This window comes from Apaloderma vittatum, unplaced genomic scaffold (genome assembly GCF_000703405.1).
Source record: "Apaloderma vittatum isolate BGI_N311 unplaced genomic scaffold, ASM70340v1 scaffold9603, whole genome shotgun sequence".
NCBI classification, from domain to species: domain Eukaryota; kingdom Metazoa; phylum Chordata; class Aves; order Trogoniformes; family Trogonidae; genus Apaloderma; species Apaloderma vittatum.
In genome coordinates this window covers 3,284-27,617 of record NW_009707509.1, presented here as the reverse complement: position 1 = coordinate 27,617, position 24,334 = coordinate 3,284, and the positions used below count along the sequence as shown (strand labels likewise).

General features: G+C 40.4%; 1 protein-coding gene across 1 annotated transcript; it reads left to right on the top strand.

The window, feature by feature from the left end:
- The first annotated feature begins 4,373 nt into the window (after window positions 1-4,373).
- Window positions 4,374-23,891, top strand: LOC104271536 (RING finger protein 175-like). Its single transcript, XM_009866229.1, is given in 7 exon segments — window positions 4,374-4,513; window positions 18,918-19,028; window positions 21,005-21,143; window positions 21,783-21,842; window positions 21,844-21,917; window positions 22,969-23,079; window positions 23,768-23,891. Coding segments are annotated over 7 exon segments (759 nt in total).
- Window positions 23,892-24,334: the final 443 nt, after the last annotated feature.

Sequence of the window (24,334 nt, the reverse complement as noted above, 5' to 3'; positions counted from 1 at the left end):
GGGAAACTAATTTAATGGGACAACTCAGGAAAGATCTTCAAACCACAATTTAATACACTCTACAGTCCTGAAATGCAATTAATCTCCTTAAGACGGTAATACTTCCAAGTAATAATTTGCAGCCTTAAAAAAAATCTGCACCTCGGATTTAGCCATTAAGCTCCAGAGATGGGCTAGCAGCCAGATGTTTATAAACTCTTTTCAGGTTACGATTTAGTTACGGTTACAGGGTTAGACAATGTACTCTCATTTAGCCCTTCAACTGAGTAGCTTAACTATTATTTGCCACTACACTAGGCATATGCACCCTGCTGGTTGCTACTCTCCAATGCCAAGTCATCTATTTCCCCGCTACTGCTAGGCTGAGGCTGCTCCATTCATCCCCGCGACAGCCTCCTTTCAGGGGAGCATTACAGGCTCAACAGACCTCTTTGTTGGAGTTCTATTTACACCACCATTTTTTGTTACTCAGATTGTGAAAGGAAACAACAGGAGATGGAGAGGAGATGGACTGCGAACACAGTGGACCAGAAGTCATCAACCTCGGTTCTTTGAAGTGATACGCGCAGTAAACACGGAAACTGTACCGATACGTGAAATAACCTGGCGGTCCGAGTGCAGTTCCCAACAGACACGCGCATCTATATTTACAAAAAAGTCAGCATCATAATCAGCAATAACTGGCAACCTGCCCTGTTATTTACAAAGAACGGCAGTGTAATTATTCACCCGGCTTCCATTGATTATAATGGGATTTGGCTGGATAAATCCCCATGTAACTCTTTGAAAATTTGGGAGCTGCTCAGAGGCACAAAACCAAACTTGCATTCAGATGGAATGTGCTCCCTTCTGAATACAGCTAAAACACAGCAGCAAGTATTGCAAGCCTTCCACTCCATCGCTGGCCACCGCAAAGCTGTTGCGAGGTAGAAACGCACCTCCTGGCAGCAAGGGCGAGAGCGCGACCCCACGCTTCCCACCCACGGGAGCGCTCCAGCACATGTGGGGCTTGGAAGGCGTGTTTAATTCCCTTTGACTTTGGTGAGACTACAGCAAGCACACGACCGCTTCGCGGCAGGGATTTCAGCGTGCGACCCGGGACGTGAAGCAAAGGGCAGCAGTTTGAGAGGCCTCGTGGTCCCTCCGGCACGCCGTGGGCTGGCGTGCTCCTTGCCTGCACCACGAAGGCTTTTGCAGCCGCATCTCTTTGCCCCCCTGATCCACCCCGATACGGTGGGAGTAGCGCTCCGTCTTTCAGCGAGCGATAGCAAGGCCAAGGATTCACACGCCAAGGTGAAAGACGCAATAATGCCAAGCCACAAGCTGAGCAGCCATAAAGGGCTGTGGTTCAGCAAACCCCACACCGTACGACAGACTTCCTACACCAGGTAACAACTCCAGCAAGGGTACAAGTGAATCACTTGTCAGGGGTTTTTTTGCCGTACTCTGACTGGAATATACCTGTTATCCCTCCCAAGGCCTTGTTACCTGTGCTTGGTGCAGCAGCAGCTTCAGCTATTTTTATAGCCCTCAGCTAACCTACTCCTTCCTGAGCTTCCCTGAAAGGCAGCTCCATGCTACTTGGGTTGCCAAATTTTAAGTTTTCAAGCACATAGCACCCTGCTCCGACTGGCCACGCTGTCCATCGATCTTCCCAGCAGTCTCCCATACTATCTTTCTGAGGCACTGATGCAACAGAAACATCACCAGAGTCAAAAGTAATGTTGCGTATGATAATTATTTCCCATTTCTACAGTGGGACAGGTGCTGTTGTGTAAGACAGGTCTACGCATGTTGTCTTCACCATGAATCCACTGCCAGACCTTTAAAACGTTTTATTAGTATGCAGATTCTGAGTCCTGGGATGATAATGGTCTCACTGGTTTCATTTTATGAGATGCATATTTTTAGACTTCCTCTTTCAGAAAAAAAAATTAAAAGACAACTCTAATAGCTAAAAAATTATAAGTGACTAAGAATCGTAGTATTATTGGGGAAAAAAATCTATTCCTAAACCAGTCACATCACTGGGGGAACAAAGAGACTGGCTTTCGAATTTTCATTAATTGAATTAAAGAGGTTTGCTTCACTAACTTTTTGAGGAGAAACACATTTTCATGTCCTACTTTACAGGAGATTAGCTTACTGTTTCTCCCTTGTCTGGTGTGCCTCGCTGCTTTTTAAGAGCACCTCCTTCACAAAATGAAAATGTTCTTTTATCTGACAATATCCAGAGGCTGGACATAAAATAGACAATGCACAGAGCACAGTGAGCACATGCATGTTTCAGTGCATAGAAATTTGCACTTTTAATTTTACCCATCGCGAAAGAAAATTAAAAGCAATAGCCTTTCAACTTCTGCAACAAGAGGTACCATTTTTTCATTTTACGGGGTAGCTAGAAAAACAAAATTTTATTGCCTGTATAGGGGAACAATTTTCGGTGATTTAAGCTTACAGTGAAACTAGTTGATGTCCATCTTGCTTTATCCATATTGCTTTATTCTTTCTTCATAAGTATATCAAATGAATAAATTTATGTTATTTTACCTTCTTCGTAAATTTTGTGCATCATGAGATAAAAAAAGTATACTAGTTACTATCATTTTACTAATGGGTTTTTCTTTTCAGTACAGGATTGTGTTGTAGTTATCACATTGAGAATTTGCCAAAATTATCTAACAGACCCATTCTGGAGCTTCAGCAGTCCTGACATTCCACAAGAAGTTCCAAGACAAAAAAAAAAATCCATTATTTTTTGCTTTCCGAGAGTCTCAGAATGCAACCTAGTCAGCCAGAAAGAGTTGCTCCCTTGTAAGGCCAAAGTAAGCCTTTGAAGCACATGAAGTTTATGAAAACATAGGCAAATCTGGTAATGCAGACTTTAGGGAGACGCTCAAAGAATAAATTTTAAAGTGTTTCTTGTGTTCATTTGAATGGTGGGGTAAAGCTAGGAACGGACAAAGCTACCTGGTCATCAAGAGACTGAGATGGAAAAACAGAGCCCCAAATGTTAATTGCACATGTCATTTAAATTGCTGTGATATGGTTTACACTATCTCACACAGCTCCTTGCTTTGATTAGATTGCTGCCAAGTGCTCCGAGACTTTTGCTTGATAAGTGTTATAAAGGTACAGCATGCACTTACTGAACATGGGCGCTATTACTTTAAGCAGAAACATTCCTCTATCACCTAGTTTCATTTTGGCTGCTTAGCCTTATGAAGAAAGAAAGGCAAAAAGCAGTAGAACAACATAATACAAGTTTAGCCTAAGCTATTTCTGTTTTGTCAGAGGTAAATTCTCTTTAGTCTTCCAACTTCAAAAAAAAAAAAGAGAGAACTTGTTGTTGCAATTTAAAGAGCACTTAGAAATATAAAACTACTACTTTTAAACCAGAAAAAACGTTTAGTGATTTAAACTTACTGAGAAGGTTTCAATGCATATTCTGGATTAAATGGCCAGTATGGAAGTTATACAATGAAATTGCATAGCACTATGACATGCAACTCACTGTATTAAAATATATGCATATTCTTTAAAAAAAAATATATTCCTTGGGAAATAGCTAGGAAAGGTATCACTATCTTTGCTAGATAAGGCCTTTCTTTCCAACCAGGCTGATATTAATTAATTATATTAGCGTTTATATGTGCACGTACTAGTGGCTGCACAAAGCCTTGTCATGCAGGGAGAACTTCGTGGCAAACATTGCACAGGTCTTGCTGACAGGAGACTCCAGCTGGGGAGTCAGCCAGCTAGCAGGGAGCAATTTGTGAGGTCATTATATCTGAACAGTACTCAGTTGCAAACCCAAGCCCCAAGCTGCTCCATATTGGTGCAGAGCCTGGCTGCCCTTGGGTTACCGCAGGGATGTCACACGGCGAGGGGCAGCCCCTGCTTCCCTTCACGGCAAGGACTCATGTCTGCTATGTGAGAGCAAGTGTTGACTAACTGCTGGTACTGCTCCCACCAAAAATGTCCACCTACATCACACAAAAAATTGAAGGACCACATACAAACCCTTGCCAACCTTGCCATTTAGCACTTCACAGCCATTTGGGACTTGCATGAGGGGCTGTCTCTTCAGAATCCTTAATAACAGACTTGGAAGGGGCCAGGAGACCACCTCCATTTCGGTGTCTCATGCATCAGACAGCAAAATTAAGTGATTATCCGGCAACAACAAACAATAACAAAGTTCAATTTGCTGCTACCTTGGAAGGCTTTGAGCAGCCTGCTCGAGGGATCTCTGACAAGCTTCACAACAGCCGCTCTTCAGGCACACGAAGCAAACCCTACAGCAAGAGTAATAAAGGCACGTATGTCCTCTCTCATGTTTAAAACAGGCAGCAGAGGCCAATGGCGGCAGTATGGGCTACACGCAGCTAGCTGAGCATCGGAGTGGATGTGTGCTTCCAAAGCCAGCCTGGAGCAGTGCTATTGCTCAGCCCCTGGCTGGTGACAGTGACACTAGTCAACTTCAGAGCGAGAAGATCCCCAGGCGTTTTGTGTAATGCTTCCACGACTCCGGCGGGGGGGCTTGGGACAGGCGGGCAAAGCCAAGCCAGTACTTACACACCCCAGCACCGGCATCTTGGGGCTCTGTGCTCCCCACGCCCCATTGCCACCAAACGGTCATCCACCAGCCATTGAGGGGCCATGGGCTTGGGCAGGGACCTGGCAGTGACACCTTCCTTGGGTCCCAGAGAGAGGAGCAGGAGGGAAGAGGGCAGCTGGAGAAGGGCTGGTGGCAGCCAGAGGCGTGGAGCAGCTGTGGTGAGGGCTGTCTGTCTTCAGCCCTGTGTGCATGCGTATCCAGGTGTGTGTGTGTGTATACAGGTGCACACGTCAGAGGTGCTGTGGCCATGTGATGGCTGCATTTTCAACCCCATCGATCTTCAGGCTGTGCAGGACCATGGGCCTTGGAGGAAGCCAGATACCTCTGCAGGAAGAGTCAGAGACAAACTCACACCTCTAAACCTGAATCTAGTGCTCCTGCCCCAAAACACAGGGACATTCATGCTTGTCAGCTCACTGGATTGGCACCTCTCTGCCAGCCAGCTCTTTGGGACTGAGGTGGATGGGCCCTCTTTCATCTCAAGACATTTTTCCTTTCCCTATTGGAAAATAAAGCCATCAAGAAAACTTCAATCTTTCCCTGCCCTCACACAGCCTTTGCAGGATTTTAAGACAGCTGGCACAGGGTGAGACAGTAGCTCTCTGTACAACTCTATGCATTACTCATAATTACTATATATTAATTTTAATTACTTGTCATTAGGATCGTAGCAGCATCAAAAAGCCCAGACACGATTTTTGGGTGCTTAGTGGCTAAAGCATACATAAGAATGCATGGGCCTTCCCTCAAATGACCTTGAAATCTAGTTTAAAATCAGACACAGTAAACAGTGGAAAATTAGTACAACACTGCAATAAAGATGAGATCAATGATAATGAGCAATGCAGGTGTATTTGGTGTATTTTTTGTCAAGATCAAAAAACTCCCAAAACTCTCAGTAATCAAATTGAGGAAGATAGAGTTCACATCAGGGTATCTGCTTGTCCTCTCTGAAGCTTTTATTTCACCCCAGTGTAAAACAAATTTGTCTGGACCATGACAAGAAAATAGTTCTTTTACTCATATAAAAGCCATTCTGCCCATCCTTTTAAGCTGATAGTATTCTCTTGTCCTGTTCTGTTCCAATTTTAAGTCAATAACATTAGCTTACACTTCATTAGCAAGTACTTTTTACCCAGCAGCTAGAAGAGAGGCACTGACTGCACAAATGGCATCTAGACTTTATCTCTGTATGCTACCAAGGGACCCCGTGTTTGGAAAAAAAAAAGTTCAGCTTTTATAGTAAGTATTTTTTTTGCCAGTCTCCTGTATGTTGTAACCCCAGGCTTCATGGCCAGGGTTGGTCAGGGTTACTACAGCCACTGCTGCTCACACAGCACCATGCTGTCACGTAGTGTTTGGCTCTACACTTTGTATTTCTCCATGGCCACCGTCAACATACTCCACCATGCTTCCTTGTATACATTACTTTTCTTCTCCATCCTCCCCACCCTTGCACCATGAACTGCAGCACCCAGGTAGCAGCATCTTATGGTACTTTTCCTTAACCCTCCTGCCCAGTTCTTTGCCCTACAAAGCCCATCCTAGCTGCCCTGTTGTGCCAAATCTTCACCTGCTGCTCTGGTCTTTGCCTCACACGGCACATCCACCTACTCCAGGGCAGCCCTAATCACCAAGCCATTGCCACTGCCACAGGGTAGAAGAGAAAAATTGAAGGTTAAAAAGGAAAGTCTAGAGATGCAAAGATTCATCTTGCTGTGCATATATTCAAAATAAAGTTAAAAGCACTGCATAGACTGTAATTTTTCATTCCATATTTTATCCACTGCCAAATGCAAATTCTGGCATGAATAGGCTGATACTTGAAGAAAAAGTGCAATTATTAGTAGATGTTTGAGAAAAAAAAACAACACAAAAACAACAAAACCAATCAGTATTTTGCACAAGTTCTTCACTTTAAAAAGCTGGAAAGAAGTGTACTAACAGGAAGTGATTAAATACTAGCAAATGGTTTGCTGTCCTCGAAATAAAACTCATTTTATTTTTAAGGTGCAGTATCTTTCCTCTTAATTGGTTCCTAGCTTGCTACAGAGTTGAAATGTTACCATGTACAATGTTAAGAAAGGTGGGATCTAAACTGTTCTGAATGTATTTTCAGTTTTACTGTATCATGATGACAGAAACCAGGTTCAATTAGCAAGATATTAATGCGTTTTCAGAATATGCAAATTCTCTGTTACAGCTACCTGGTAAACAGGCTGCCCAGGGAGGTGGTTGAGTCGCCATCCCTGGGGGTGCTTAAGAGACAGGTAGATGTTGCATTGAGGGACATGGTCTAGTGGTGTTGATAGGGCTAGGAAAATGTTGGACTTGATGATCTTGAAGTCTCTTCCAGCCAGAAATGTTCTTTGATTCTATAACTCTATGATTTCCAAATATGAGAGATCAGGAACCACTTGCCTCATACTTTTTCTGACAGAAACAAGAAAAGAAGCTGAGAAAACAGGAAGTGGCACCTGGGCATCTAGGTGAGTTTGAAGTTTCTGCTAGATGCAGCTGTATCTTTTAGTATTTTAATTCTTCTAAAAGCATATGTGTTTCCCCAGGTGAATGGTGACTTGCATTCCCTGTTTCTCCTTTAGAGAAATACAAAATGTCACATAGTTACTTAAGGCAGATGATAAAACCGTGACATACCCCTCAGTACTTAGAGCAAAACACAAGGAAACATCACAGACAGGGCTAAGTATCTGCCAAAAACCAACAGAAAGTGGCACCTTGACACTTCAAGCTATATGAACAGCAACCATCACCATTAAACACGGATATTTCAACTGAAAAAGAGCAAAAAATCTGAAAAATCAGAACATTTATTCCCTTGAGTTTCACAATTTTTTTAGAAAATGTAAAGACTTATTTACAAAATTAGGGAGATTCTGAATGAAAATCAAGAACTAAACACCATCTTCGATAATAACCTTTTCAGATAGAACTCAGTTTGGAACCAGAACTCAGTTTGGAACTACCTTTAGTCTTTTTTGAATACTCTCAAATTCTCCTTTTCAGCCTTTCTTGTGAGAGCTATACCACAGGCTTTGTGGTGAACCTGTACAGCCTAATGAGAGTAGCTGAAAGTTAAGACCTCAAACTTTTTAATTATGTCTAGGAGACATTTTGTTTAAACTTCAGCTAACTTTGTGGGAGTGATTTTGTCCCCACGAATTGAAGAAGAAAAAAGAGAATTCACTGCCACAGGAGGTCCAGAGGGGGCAGTGAAAGATCCATCCACAGCGATACTAAAAACCCAGCTGGACTCAGCTCTGAGCAACCTGATGTCTTGCACTCTGTTTCACACTGGAGGCTGGTCCAGACAACTGCCCAGGTCCCTTTTGGCTGAAGTTGTGCTGTAGCTGTAAATCTCTAGAGCACGTCAGCACCCTGAGGGAATTCATTAGTTGCACCCATCATGCAGCGCAGCCAGGGAAGCGGTGTGACCAACATCCTTGGCATAGATGCAGGTTTCTCAGCAGCTTCGAGGCAAGAGGGACAGAGGGAACTTGCCAACGCATCCAGCAGCTCAAGCAGAGGAAGGTGTGGTGAGGGTTAAGGGAAGGAAACCCATCTGGCTGTTGTTCACCATGAAGTTATAATACTTGTTTTGAATGTGTTTCAGGAAAACGATTTATCATCTACGGAGGAAAAATGGACGTAAGTTAATTTACACATTGCTTCCAAATGTTTTGTTAACATGAATTGTACATTTACAGCGATACCAGAAACCTTTAACATTTTGTTCACATACATGTAGTTCATAAAGAAGTTTTTTTTTCTCAAGAATTTTTACTGGAACTTTCTGTTATGCCAGTTTAATAGGTTCCTCAACAAAACAAAATAGAGAACAGCTTTACAGTAATCGTTACGGAGATTGCTGTTGTAGTACAATGTTTTCCTTTAGGTACAATAAATACAACGCTTCCTGTACTTGCAAGTCTAATATAAAGAAATGGTCCTTTAACCATCATTTTAGTGCCTGCTTAAAGGGTAGTGGAGAGGAAAAGTTTATTATTTCCCTGCTGCCTCCTTCCCTTTTTTAAGCTTGTACATTAATTATTGTATCTCCAGCCATAGGCTCGCTCCATCATGACACCCGGTGCCAGTACGCTTCCCGTAAGAGGGCACTCTTGGCAGCCTGAGGGGCACCAGGCAGATCACACCCATGAGCTGCTTCAAGATACGGAACGCAATCACGGCATCCAGCAAAGGAGGTGTGATACTCTGCAGTATTTGCATAAAGCTGGGAGGAAAGACATTTAAAACTGGTATCAATACCCACTTCAGTGCTGTGGCACCTGAACGGTGCATCCATCATGCAGTAATTTCTTTTTAGATGGAAAAAAGCATGGCTACTGTTGCACTTTTTCTTCTGAAGAAGGGGTGGGAAAGACATTTTAAACCTATATCCAGACATCACAAGTCAAAAGTTTTAATGGTGTTCAAACTTTGGCTAACATGGGATAGCAAGTAATAGTAGCAAAGAATGGCCTTGGAGTTTTGAGTAGTTCCTTGCTCAGATCTGGATCCTAGCTTGTTTAACACCGGCTGTGTCTGACCAGAGCAGCTGCTGCCCATCAGTCATGGTGACACAAGACCTTGATCCACAAATCATGCAGGGCGGGCATCAACCAGAGCATGCTGCAGCTCCCTTCCAGCCCATACCCACCGTGTTTCTCCCCACAAGAACCAGAGCATGGAGGGGAAGGGAGACAGTGCATGTCTGTCCCTTCAGCTGTGTTTCAGGGTGCAGGTAGGGGTACACACAGAAGCCAGGGGGTGCTGTTGGGTCCTGAAATGTAGGCCCAGAAAGCTTGAGGTCAGAGGAAAGCTAACATCCTGGCTGATGCTCAGATGAATCATAGAATGGCCTAGGCTGGAAGGGACCTTAGAGATCATTTAATCCAACCTCCCTCGCATGGGCAGGGACGCCTCTCAACTGGATCAGGCAACACATGGAAGGTCAAGAATCTTAGCACAGGGGCACGAGGCTCCAATCTAACACAGAAGCTTGCCCAGCTTTAGTTATGAAGGGGTTGATTTATAGCTCCAAGACAACCCACTCCTTCCTTAGGGGCTCAAGGAAACACTAATTAATTCTAGAAGGAAGATAAATGCTAGCTACAATTGTCATTTAATACAAAAGAAAGATGAAACAGGGCTTTAAGCCCTCCTCTGAGTTTGCATTTAACTTGAGCTTAAAGATTTTGCAGGGCTCAGATCTATGATTATGAAATGTCTGGTTAAAATCCATAGGCACTATGCATTTGTGGCTATGTTTATGTTCAGGACTGAGTTAGTAGAAAAAGAAAACAGACAACTCTCTGACCATTACTTTACTTTTCCTTTTGCAAGAAAGTTCCAGTTACAAAGACCAAGCATTCTCATCTAGTTTGTTGGCTTATATCTTCATGCATAACAACATTAACTTTTTTCCTCATAAAGTATCTCTCATGCATAGGCTTACTGTCATCTCCGGGTATAATATATCAATCTAGACCTTTTTTTTTTTTTTTAAATAGCACATAAATATTCTATTCGGGTTGCAACACTGGAAGATGCACGTGAAGCCCCATAGCTGCGAATCAATGCATATGAAGATGGTTCTTGTTCTTAGTGCAACCCTGCTCATTGCCAAAATTGTGCTTTTTCAGCAGAAGCAAAGACACTCTTGATTGCACGGTGTGAACAGTTTGTCAGAAAGACAGCAATATTCATCCTTCTCAGGCAAGAGCTGGGCTTTCATATTCTCAAGGGCTTACATCTATCGAGAAAATCAAGTCTCTATGGAAAACAGCAAGCCATGGCTTTTGGTCAGGTGGAGAACAGCTTTTGTGTAGGAAGGAAAAACAGAGTTTTTAACTTTCTGTATATGCATACTGATACTGTGGTCAGTCCTTAATAGGTTAAAGCTTGTAAGGAAAAAGCTTTCAGTTTTCAAACTGCCTAATAATGGACTAGGTAGGAGAAGAAAGTCTTTATCTTTACGTAGATAAAGAAATGCTACAGAGGATTTATTTCAAGTTACTCATGCACGTGACTAATTAGAGAGAAAGCTTGTCGTGGTTGAGGTGCTAAAAACGGGGCTCATCATGCTTCCACTCACTTCCTTTTCCTAGACTTCTCTGCAAACCTGAGAAAACTAGACTGACATGATTTCCACCCCTATTCAGTAGTTAAAAAAAAAGTTAGACAACTCAGAAAGGGCCAGCCCTTAAAAAGCAATGTGAATTTCAAGTAAATGTTAAACAGGTAATGGTATTACATAAATACTTCAGGCAGATATTTAAGCACACAAGCAACGTCTTAGCTTTTCCATCTTCATCAGCTGATGAAAGCCCTAAGCCACCCGGAGACTGAAATCCAGTTTTTGGTAACTAAACTTCTTAATAGCAGTGACATCAAGAACTGTCATGATCAGTAGCTTATCTCTTGAAAATTGCTCCTCAGACTCTGTAGCACCCTACCACCTGATTTGACAGGTCTGTTAAACACTAAAGAAACCTTGATATGATTTACAAAAACTGATATAGTACAGGGTTTATAAAAACAGCCTGATCTATGCCAGCTTTACCAGAGTTTCACAGTGGCATAAAATTGCAATACGGAGATTGTGAAACAGGCTTTGTGGCTATACTCTACAGAGCTAGGAACAAAGATGAAATGTTAGTTGTGACAACATATATACAGGTAAGTGTCTAATGAAGTCACATATAGCACAGTGCACTGAGCATTTTAGCTTCATGTCACTGATTTTCTACTGTTACAAACACACGCTCCTAACCCAGAGCACACACTACACCTGAGCAAGTAATCTTATAAAATACTACTTTACCATCGTATTCTTTAGCTTCCCTTCTAGACCAGTCCTGCTTGTATGATTCAGTCATTTCATGTTCATGTTAACATCTCAGTCAGAGCTTTCAAAGTACTTCTTTCCTATCAATTTTTGCCTTACTGATTTCAACAAATTACTATTCATTTAGAATAGAGAACACAACTATGAAGTGACTGAACTCACTCAGGCTGTCCATGTCTTTGTTTCCCATTGAAAATATTTTGCGTGAGACTAGTATTAAATCGCTGCTGAAACACACTTGAATTCTGAGTATGCACACAAAGATGAGCAGCTGGAAAGGTCCCTGTCTGCCTGGGAAAGCCTGCAGGAGTCTAAAAAGCATGCACTCTGTATTGCTTTGGCATTATCCTCCTTAGCAGTACTTAAAGTTAATTAGTGTGAATTGCATAGACATAACCTCTGACAAAAATGCCGATAGCTTACACTTGTTCAGTTCCTATTACTTGTGTAACTTGGTCTTCAGCAATAGAAGCTTCCCTCCCAGCCATTAGTTTACAGGACCCAGTCACACCTACTAAGTGACATAGCCAATATGAAAAAAAAAAAATTAATTCATTCAGTCTAATTTAGGGAGGCTCCAGTACAACTACAACCATCACAACACTTTAAGAAAACCTCCTTGTTGTTTTCGTGTTTTTGCAGTGCATTTTGAAATAAAAAACCATCTGTGCCAGAAACGTGTCGAGGCCTCAATTTTAGATGCGTAGCTGTGTGGCAGTAGCAAGGTCTTCTTCTCCAGTAAAAGAGGAACTGAAGCAGAGCCTTTCAGTAAAAATAGTAGCACCAGAAGCTGAGGTTCACTTTGCACTGAGTTTTGGCAGTTCTGCTTCATGCTCTATTAAGTTGGGAGAGTAATATATTCCCACACCTATCATCTATCCATGTGTGAAGTTACTTTACAATAGCAAACACTACTCACAGCGGGTCTCTGCTGGTAGATGGTTTATTGCATTTATTATTTTGTGTTGGGCAACTTAAGAGGGTCACTAAAACAACTTATGTATTGACTTATAACTGTCCTTGTGTTTCATATCCAGATACTTTTGTATACTTTTCAAATGTGCCATCAAACTCATTGCATTATCTTGCTTTCTTTAAAAGCATGTCATGAAACAACGTTAAAGTTACAAATTTCTACCAGTATAGTAACTGCCAAAATCTGACCCAGTGTACTTTGAAGACTAACGAATGGGACAAACTTTAAGATACGTATTTGAACACATAACAGAATCCTTACACAAGTCAGATGAAAGTAACTGGCATGCATTGTTGCATCAGATAAGGAAACCTTCTGATTTAGGAGGAGAAGCTGTAAAGATGGTCGCATTTAGGATTTAAACAACTTAATGCATACAGGAAATTGTCCATTTGACATAAAAGTAAACAACAATAAAAACCCCAAACCTGCTGCTCCCCTAAAGTACAGGCAAGTCTAGACTTCTGCATTCCAGTTATTCCAGGTGGCAGTTATTATGCTTGCATTCCGGTGCATATCATTTTTGTTTAATTTGATAGGAAATTTGAAAAACAACCACACGCTCACTGAAGAGAAAACAGGCCTTGACTTTTGCTTGCTTACCTATTTCTCCTACTTGCTATCCAGCTTTTGACCTCTTGGTTTATGCCTGTATAGTTCACATATAGGTTACTCTCAACAGTGTCAAATACTGAAGAGAAGAAACCAAACACTTTCCCCTACTTGTAGCAACATATTTTCATCTTCAAGAGCAAAAGAGAAGGAAAATCAGATGAAGAGACATTACATGTGACAAAATATAATAATATGATAATATAAAAATATTATAAGGAGACATTATAAGAGATATGTGAAGACCAAATTATGTTCAATAGGAGGGGTAAGTCTAAGACTCCTTTTCTCTGAGCAAAAAACCCCTTTCTTCTCTATTTTCTGTCCCAAGAGATCAACAAAACAAGTAGCCAGCCCTCCATTGTATACCATGGTTTGGAAGGCAGCATCAGCTGACAAACCATTCTGTCTAATTCTGTGAGGACGTGGTGAATGTTTGCACACATACATCCTTGCTCTGGGTACTCATTCTGGGATATAGCAAGAGCTTGGATAGAATTGCACAGTTCTGTTAGTAGAAATAAAGCAAAGAATTGCAGTGATTGACTCCTACCCTCCTCTTCAAAGTGCTTTGCAAACGTGTAAAGAAGAAAAGCTTTGTTTCTCTTTGAAAGAAAAAGGAAATGAAGGTCAAAGGGAGCATAAAATCAGCCGTAGAGTGGAAAGGGCATTCATTAGCTTGCTCAAAAGGAACAAAAAATTAAAAGCAGTGACTACTTACTAGATGCAAGAGCAACAGCCTGTACCTTCCACAAGAGTCTCATCCAGACTTATTGAGAATATAAAATGTTTCCTGGAAGAAGAAGAAAAAAAAAAACACAGGGCAAAAAGAGAAAGAATTAAAAAAACATGCCAAGGAAGGCTCGTGTTTCAAAAAAAGAGCAAAAAAAGTTGCAGCGAAGCAAACAAGGCTCAGCTGTGGACAGTTTTGGCAATTTAAAAAAAAATAAACAAACAAATAAATAAAGAGATAATAAATAGAAAACATGAATGAATGAATGAATAAATAAATAAATAGAGAGATAGATAAATTTGTGTGTGTGTATGTATGGAAGAGATTTTTCTATTAGGTCTTGGCCTGAAGTAAAACATAGGCCACTCTGACAATTTTGTTTTGGCTTCTAGATGGTAGCTAACAGTTTGGAGTTAACTTCCAGGTGATGAGAAAGAAAATTAGCAAAATTATGATAATTTCTCAGTTACTTTTGAGATTTTGCTGTCGTTATTTGAGATTTCAAAAAATAAATACGGAGCTTGCTAATTCATGTTGTACAAGAAGTAATTTTCAATCATCTTTGTTCAGATAACATGCTCATTTCTTCATTTCATTCACAAATTTTGCACTCCTCTGACTCAAGTAATTTTCAATCATCTTTGTTCAGATAACACGCTCATTTCTTCATTTCATTCGCAAATTTTGCACTCCTCTGACTCGACGAGATGCAGGCAATTATGTGCTTGCAACTGTGTTATGTGCTCTGGGATGTGGGGTGGCAACGAAGAATGTTAATCGGAGAATTACCATTCTTGAAAAAACATTCCTGTCTTGTCCCAGCCTACCCCACCTATTTTTCTCAACATAAAGGCAGGAGCCTTGCATATCAAATATGGAAGGAAGAGAAAAAAAAGCTTATTAGTGTTTTGACTCTGTATTTTCCCAAAGGAAATTCTGACTATCAAGTACTCAACTGACTCTTATAACACAATTTTCTTGCTATTGGAAGCTGTCCATTGATGCAAATTAAATAATACGATATATCTGGACAAAATTGTTCTCCCTGGGCATAATAGAAATCTTAAAACATCTGAGATAGAAAGGCAGATTTGTCATTATCTCAGAAAAATCTCAAATGCAAAAGCCTTATTTCTTGTCCTGTAGGTGGTTGCCCATTTTACTGATTATATATCTTGTATCACATGGCACTCATGATACTTTGGAATATAGTTGGAAAATGAAGCAGCATAGTTATGACAGTGCTGGTTTCCATCCCTGAGTAATGAGGCAAATCTTGAAAATAAGGTTCGTTGATTTACTTAATATAGAAAACCTTGCCAATTTCCAACGTACATTCAAGTATATTAATTTAAACCCTAAAAAAACCCAAACAGCTGATTTATTTCTTCTATGCATATGTTTTTGAGTATTTGAATATGTCTACATCAAAAGAAACTAGATTTTTTAGAGAGCTAGTTAGCTTGCGTTGCCAAGTTAACAAGTTCTGGTAAGGTCAGCCTGTCACAATAAATCTATATATTACAGTTATTTTCTTTATGTATGCAGTTTTCACCATATGCTATAGGATGGAAAGCATAGTGGAATAATACTCTTCTTGTTGAATTTGCTGGTGATAGGCATTCTTACTCGCTCGGAGTGGGGGGGCATTGTGAGGGAAGCAAAGGGCAGATGGACATTTTTCAGTCGGCGCTTGTGTGACCTATTTAATCTGCATAATTAGAAAATGGGAAAGTTGTCTATGACGCTGATGCTAACTTCACTTCTAGGTCTTTTTGAGCTCATTTAAAGTATGGTAATGAGAAAAACATTGTACCTTTGGGCAGCAATCTGATTTGTCAGGAAATTCCTCTTGCTATGATGGGTGGACGAGGAAAATTTGGAATAATATGATCCAGATGTTAAAGCTCCCATTTAGCAGCAATGCAGATGTATTATTATTTTATGGAATTGTCCAGATGGTGACCTTCCAGTATTAATAATAAATCGATAGCAGGGTTTTCATTTTTATGCTTCAATTCCTATCTTTGTCCTCATTTACATGACAAAACTCTCCTGCAAGTCATGTAGAGGCTAGTAGTCTTAAAATTAACAGTCTGCGAGACATAGAAATCAATAAGGAAATTTCAAACAATTACTGAATAGTTTTGTTTGCAGTAATCAATTGGTCTGATAACAGCAATTGATGTGATAACAGCATCACCTGAGAGAGAAGGTTGTGTTACCATTCTTTAATTAACTAGCATTTCATTTTGCAGCTAACATGATAAAAAAGTTCTGTCATAGATTTGTATTAGAAGAAGTAGCTACTTTACTGAAGGTGTGTGCCCGTTCAGTTTTGGCTTTGCTACTTAGTTCAGACTTCGAGTCTACTAAAAAAAAAATAGCAAACCACAGTATGTAAGCACATTGGAGAGGAGTCATGCTGGACAGTAGCAAGGCAGGCAGGCAGGAAACAAGGAGCCTTTGGTGGCCTTCAGTGAAGGCCACAAGACCTCAGGCTCCATGATCATGGATGTGTAGGGACCACTGACCTGTGGCACGCCAGGAGGGCCGTGTGGCACACAAGTTGCTGGGTCAGTTTTATGGTCACAAACAGCAAACCGCAGTCCGTAAAACCAGGGCTGCAGGGTGGAAAAGCACGCAACAGCGATGTGATCTAAAGATGTCATGTCATTATCTTCTACAGATGTTCCTATCTGTCATTTGATATAACCTTACATTGTGAAGTACCAGCTTCTTCAATAGCTGCATTCTTTCTGGGGTTTGGGGGTTTGGGGTTTTTTTTTTAAGAGTTTCTTCTTTTTCTTAGGAGAAGAAGAATCCAGTCTTCCTTTGGTTGAGATCTGTGGCAAAACTGTGTTAGGTTTCACAGAGAATGACACACATTCCTTCAGAATTCCACATTTAGGGCTAAGGAAGGAGATTCTTCTTCCATAGAAACAGATTTTCACTCTTGATGGGTTGTGCTTCTTGTTCGCTTTTAGAAAATCCTCCCTACCACAAAGTAAACATAAATTTGAAAAACATCTCCTATCCGATTTTTTTTTTTATTTTCAATAATCTTTCTGTAAAGGTGCAGGAGCTAACTCCACGAACAGATATTAAAGTCAGTCTTAATTTACCTTTGTCATCATCAGGCTTCCACGATCTCAAATCCATGGTTTATTAATGTGATCCCAGAAAGAAATGACATTACAGGGCTTTTGACTCTTCAGTGGTTTTCAAATATCTGCCTGTTGGAAAAGAAGTAGACTATTTTATCACTGTGGGCAATTCAGGCAAATACATCTATTAAGTTTGACATAATTTAGAAACAAGACAACAGTTTAAGCCATAGCACTTTGTTCTGCTGTAGAAAGAGGTTTTAAGAAAAACTGTCAGTAGTGTAGTTATATAGCTGAGTGGCACCCCAATTTAATGAAGCCAAATGTGCCTTTCTGAAGGTTTTTAAGAGCAGCTCTAAGGCTTAAAGGCCAAACTGCCTCAATCAATTTTAGAAAAGTTGCTCCCAAAGCTTTAGCCCTGCAGTCATCATATATAATTTGAGTTAGGAAAAAAAAAAAAGTTTTTTTTTCAAGAGCATTAATTCTATCAACAGATAATTTATTTTTTTAGGATAGGATATGGGAAGTCTAATGAGTTGTATCTCACTTGCTATAATGGGATTACTAATTATTTACTGGGTACGAGGCAGACGGACACTAATACTCTAATGTCAAATGCCCTCATTTGTCAAATGCTGTAGAAGTCACTTTTTTTTTGTACAAGTTTTACAGTTTGGCAAGCAGTTAATCAAACCTCACCATGCAAAATGGAAACCCAGGATGTCATTACTTTGAAATTACTGTCTCAGTTTTGCCAGCTGTAAGTCACACTGCTGCAGATGTGGGTTGTTCCTCTATATTTCACCATCAGAGTCTAGTGGTGGATATCCCTGCCCATGGGGGGAACGCTCTCAGGTGTTACCAGTTATGCCACTTTCAGAGCAACCTGCAAGACTCTTTTTTGCTGGTTTTGCTTTCATTTTGGTTTTTTAGATATTGTTTCTTAAACGAAGCCTGTAGAAAGAGAAGAGCAGATTTCCTCTGGAACAACTCTTCACACATTAGAAAAAGGGCCATTAGCAGATGAATTTGAAGGCATCTTTCAGCTGCGATATCAGTTTCTATAAACTAGTGTTTATCAAACATGACATGAAAATAAAAAAGAATTAAACATGAGTTAAAATTAAATTCCTTAAATCAGTCTCCTCTTGGTTTTTCATTCTGCACACTCTTACCAGCAGCAGTCATCCCAGGTGTTACTGAGCCTGAAGAGATCGATTCGGTATATACACCAAATAATGGGATTAATGAGATCATAGAATGGCCTAGGCTGGAAAGGACCTTAGAGGTCATCTAGTCCAACCTCCCTGTCATGGGCAGGGACGCCACTGAGTTTATTCCTCAGAGCCCCCTCTGCCTCTCTAAAGAAAGGTCTGTGTTCTTTCTCCTCCAGACCTCTGAAACTCTGTCTTTGCATCCTGGTCTCACAAACACAATTACTAATGGTTCAGAGTTTGCTTCTGCTAACTTTTAAGTATTTAGATAAATTTTGTTGGTGATCTACTGACTTGACTGTATCTAATTTACATCAGGTTTTTTTTACCTGTTCTTGTCCTTTTCTGGCCTATGTTTCCCTCCTTCACAATTGCAAGGGTTAGTTTTAATTACATTAGCAATCTGTTCACAATGACCATTTTTTGTGAAGACTAAAGCAAAACAAAAATTCTTTGGGGGTTTTTTCTGTGTGTTTTTTTCTTGTATTATACATTTTTTATTCACCTTTAAGTAAGAGAGGAAATACAGAAGTGTAAAACCATCACTAAATTTATATGAATACTTCAGCAGAAGCTACATATGTAGCATGCCTAAAGGTACTCAAAGTCAGGCTTGATGGGGCTCTGAGCATCCTGATCTAGTTAAAGGTGTCCCTGCTCATTGCAGAAGGGTTGAACTAAACGGACTTAAAATTTTCCTTCCAACCCAACACATTCTATGATTCTATGATTTAGTACCACTCCACAAAACAAGGTCTTCAGTAGTCTTTCTTTTATTCATAGGTTGATCTACAAATGATTCCTTCTCATCTACAAACTCAGTTATGCAATTGGAATTGTGGGTTATCTAGCCATGATGTTTCCCATGTTTGGATTTAATTTATTATTTGGTAGGTATTCTTCAGGTTAAGTTGGGATTGGCAACTGTTACAATTTTCTGTTTGATAGATTTTACTTGTCTGCAGTGAAATTGCTCCTAGCTAGTCTCTTCACCTCCCACCTCCACATGTGAAACCCCTTTTACGTTATGTAGCTGTAGGTTCTCTTACTTCTTCATTTTTATTATTGCGTAGTTGGTCGGAAGTTTGATATTTAGTCATTTTACAAATTGTGTTTGTCATGTGAAGAGAGAAGGGGAAAAACCTTAAACGTCATACAGCCACTGTGTTCATTCATTTAATCCCCTAATTTAACTGCTGGGTTAATCCCCAGTTCTTTGTTTATGTACCTGAGGGAGATGAAACATAAAAAGGCTTGGTGTAAAGGACAAAAATAGATAAGCACATTCATATAAAGAACACATTATATTTTTTTCTGATAATTATTATTTCCTGCTCTACCAGGCTATAATATTGCTAGGGTGTTCCCTTTTTAGTTTGACTATTGCCAAAGGCAACACTGTACGTCCAGATGATTCTCGACCTAACATCTTAATCCAGCTAGAATTTTTGCGTGGGTTGAATTTGAATTTTCTTTATATTTGTCCGGGATTTCTGTCTGACTAGCAGCCCAGTCAGAGCTACTGTGCTGGACTTCACTTGAGGCGCCGACTGACCAGAAATTCCAGGGATTCCTCAAGAGCGTGTGGATCAGCTACATAATGCATCTGCTCTAAGTCCAACACTTCTTGGAGGTCTTGGAGATACTGCACATACGTAAATCAGCTGTTCCTTTCAGTGTCAGATTTACTGCCCATATATTATATAGTTGATTAACCCCAAAGTACGTAGCTCTAATGGAAAATTCTTGGCAGAAACTTAACAGTCTTGTGTTACCAAAACTGTTAAGCTCTATTCTGCTGAGGGATTCTATTTAACCAGTTAAATTCCCCACCAGCATATTTTAAAGATGTAGCTACAAAATTTGTTAGCTCTATTTTAAAGGCTTTTACTTTGTGCCCTGTTGCAGCGGAATTGACAAGCCCTTTATAATGTTGAGAAGCTCCAGTTTTATGAGTATTTAGTAGCCAGACTAGCAAATTCCCTTTCTGTAAGAAAATGGGTCAGCTTGGTCTTTCCTTAACAGAGCTGAGTAGCTGTGGCTCCGCAAACAATTCATAGCCTACCTTCAACACTGTTTGCTGTCAAACATATTCTGGCACCAGTACAGACGTCCTGCTGGAAAGCAGCCCCATTGAGAAAGACCTTGGAGTCCCAGCGGACAGTGAGCTGTCCATGGGACAGCAATGTGCCCTTGTGGCCAAGAGGGCCACTGGGATCCAGGGGGGCATTAAGAAAAGTGTGTCCAGCAGGTCTAGGGAGGTTCTTCTCCCCCTCTACTCTGCCCTGGTGAGACCACACCTGGAATACTGTGTCCACACTGGGAGAACTGGGGCTGTTTAGCCTTGAAGGGAGATGGCTGAGAGGGGACCTTATTAATGTATAGAAATATCTGAGGGGTGGGTGTCAAGTGGAAGGAGACAATCTCTTCTCAGTGATGCCCAGCAATAGAACAAGAATAATGAGTTCAGGTTACAACATAGGAAGTTCCACCTCAACATGAGGAAAAACTTTTTTTACTGTGACAGAGCCCTGGCACAGGCTGCCCAGAGAGGTTGTGGAGTCTCCTTCTCTGGAGACTTTCAAAACCCACCTGGATGCATTCCTGTGTGGTCTGCCCTAGGGGATCCTGCTCTGGCAGAGTGGTTGGACTTGATGATCTCTAGATTATCCCTCTAGAAGGGACTAGAGGTCCCTTCCCATCCCAAATATTCTATGATTTCTATGATATTGATACTTCAAGTGTGAGTGTCCACTCCTGCCAAAGAAAATGAAGCTCAACCTGCAATTGAAGAAAGCAGGAGCTAATTGGAGCAAAAATCTTGTTGATATTTCATTCTGCCATTCTAGTCAAGAGTAAACTCACCTGAGTACTCTTTCACAGTTTTATGACAAGATCGAGTCTGATGACTCCACACAAAAACTTCTGCTTTTTTACAGAGCGTCCTAGGGATTGATGGGAAGAGACTTTGCAGAGATTTGTTCCGACGACATGGCTTCCACCATCGGTGTAAGTGCCATGTATCATCATCCTGAATACAACTTTCAAGAGCTCGCTTTGCAGTCCTTGCAACTCCTGTACCCCTGTGTCCATAAGAACCAGGACTACCGGATCGTCTCACTTTTCCTTGAAGAGAGCTATTCTTGTGCCACAGACAAATTGTTGAACTCCCTGTCAGGTTCATAATTAGAATAGTCTTAATGAAGTAGTAGCCAGTGATAATTGCCAGGGACTGATTTGGGGTTTCTAACAGGCAGGTCCCCATGTACAAGAGACTGCATAATTTTCCTAATTGCCATAGGAAGAAAGATTCTTAATTCCCAAAAGTTTGTGAAAGGCTCTTCTTGCCCTTTCCTTTTTATAGTTCTTATCTTCCCTTTCCCAGTAAGGTGATTACCTCAGCCCAGTTCTTTTATGTTCAAGTTAAGCAAAATCAAACATACTGTTGTTAAAGTTTTTGCATGAGGTTTTAATTATCTTGATAAGTGTGCATCCTGGCACTAGCAAACTAAGACAAGTGTAGCCATGTTCGTGTTGTCCTTATCTTTGATGGTGCTTAAAATGTATTTATGCATCCTTGACTCTAAGCAAATATTTTGTTGTTCTTTGGCTTCTTTATTTTTTTCCCTGTAAACTTGATTGTGATAGTTTTACTACATTAGCAGCATACCAACAAGAAATTTGTACAATGTCATCTGTGCAGTCTGTGGGTAGAGAAATTTTTGTGGATACAAATGAAGAAGCAATCATTGAAAATACCTACCAGCTGTCCTGTAATCATTTGTATGCTTTCCATGTAATTATGGAACTGTTTTCTCCTCTTTTATGCTGAATTAAAAAACAATAACAACGGCAGTAAATACCAAGAAAAAAAAAGGAACCAAAAACCACATTCAGAAACAACATAACACAAAATTGTAAGTAGGAGCATGAAAGCTATTTCAGTTCTGTTATAGAGGCCGAGGCCACACAGCTTTTTGACAGACAAACTAAGGCAAGGGTGGCCATAACCTTACAGCTTCAGGTCTAAATCTGCCTTTCTGGTACTTCATGCACAGCCTGTGAGGGGGTCCCCATCAGTACATCAGACCAATCATGCTGACCTATCGATCAGGTCTGCTGATTTAGGCTCCCACGTACTGCAGAGGATGTTCTCCTGTGTGCCTGGGGCTGTGTTGGCTGGGTGGTTTTAAGGCAGATGTGGAACCCTTCTCAAAAGATGGCACGTATATACCCTATGGCCTGGCAGAAGCTCCAGTGTCTCATGCTCAGGAGTACCAAACAATTCAGCATTTTGCATTCCAGAAACTAAGATGAAAAGTATCGCATACACTTATGGGGCCGGTTAGCTCAGTGGTTTGAGCACGGTGCTGACAATAAGGACCAACACCGAGGTCGCAGGTTCGATTCCCACTCGGTCCCCATGTGTTGCCTGGTCTAGTCGAGAGGTGGCGTCCCTGCCCAAAACAGGGAGGTTGGACTAGATGATCTCTAAGGTCCCTTGCAGCCTAGACCATTCTATGATTCTATGATTTGATGTGACATGCTGGGACAATCCTGCTTCTGAAGTTCATAAAAAGTCTGGCTTCTTGCGAGCTGGAAAATATGAGTATCAGTCTCGATGTTCAGGATATTGGATTCAACTTCAAATATTTTAAGTATTTAGAATTATTTTAAAGTCATTTGAAACTGCTTGATTATAAAACAAGGCAGTGTCCAGAATCAGCCATTAAAATTATCTGTTTGATGCCTTGATTAGGTTTGCACTGGGCAAACCTAAGCACTGGGCCTTGTTTATATTTGAAAGGCTTGTTAACAATGTACCTGATACCAGGTTTCATGAATTCTGCATCGATGGTTGCTCTGTTGTTGGCAAGAACCAGACTTGCCCATACTGTCCTGAGAAAGCTGATTTGAAGCGGATGTTAAATAACCCATACTCTCTGCCTAACAAGTGTGCTTTTGGTCTGGATTTTCTAAACCGTAGCATGATTACTTACTAATTCTTGCTTTGATCGTTATTATTAGAGGAATGAGAGGGCCACATTAAATAAACGGAAAACTAATTATTATCAAGGAACAATTATATTTAAGGAAGATGATTAGTCTTATCTACGACTCCAAGCAAGTTAGGTGCATATGTATTGCCTTCTTGATTTTGAGACATCCGGGAATAATTTTTATAATGAGAAGAACATTTTAAAGAATGTAAATCATTGTTTTAGAAAGACCATGTAGTGGGTTTTGCTTTTTAATGAAATAACAAAATTGATATAATCCACTTTCAGAGCAAGTGCTGGTTTTCCTTCTTCCATCAGTAGTTATCAAACAACATTTTTCCTTTAGCAAACGAAATAATAGCTGAAGATATGCTGCTGCATCTGTAGAAACCTGTTTGGGTGGAAGCAAATTTTGGCTTACTTTTTTGAAGCCTATTTTAACCATATGTGGGGAGAATATTTAATTTTAACCTTACTCCCTATATAAAAAGGAAGTGAATTACAAAAGCTGAAAAGGTGGCATCTCAAAATTTTGACCCAACACCTTTTTTTTTGATTCTGGCTAAGAAAGACACGAAGATTTACCTACTGTTGTATCTTCTCTCCAGTTACCTTAACAAAAGATTAGGTGAGAACGCACGTGTATGGACAATTTCTGGACTGTCTCTGCTATCTGGTGGTTTGGCAATCACTTGTTATCAGCATCATCCAAGGCATTAATTACTTACTGAGTCCAAAAGAGGACTCAGATCATTAGTGAGAATGCAAAGTCTTGCATATTTATCTGTCTCCAATAATATGCATATTCTGTACTTAATTTTAAAAGATTGGAGAAAATAGTAGTTGATTGAACTCTGATGTGCTATGCATGCTTTTGCAGGGTAGCGCCCCTTTTTGCATTACAGTAAGACCATACAGCATTCTATTAAAACATTTTTTTTTTATTTTCTCAGAGGAAGAATTAAAAGAAATTACTGCCTTAAACGGGAAGATTGTGCTAGGAAAAAAAACCCCAACAAGTATTTACTTCTTAGAATGAATACCCCCCAGAAAAAAAAAATTAAGATTTTTTCGTTATTAAATATATTAGTAGTGGTTTCCAGTTGAAATTCTGACTACAGAAAAGCTTGAGGCAGATTAGGAGAATTTTGAGCCAAATAATGCCTTTGTGTACAGCAAATTCTGAAAAAATGGCACCCA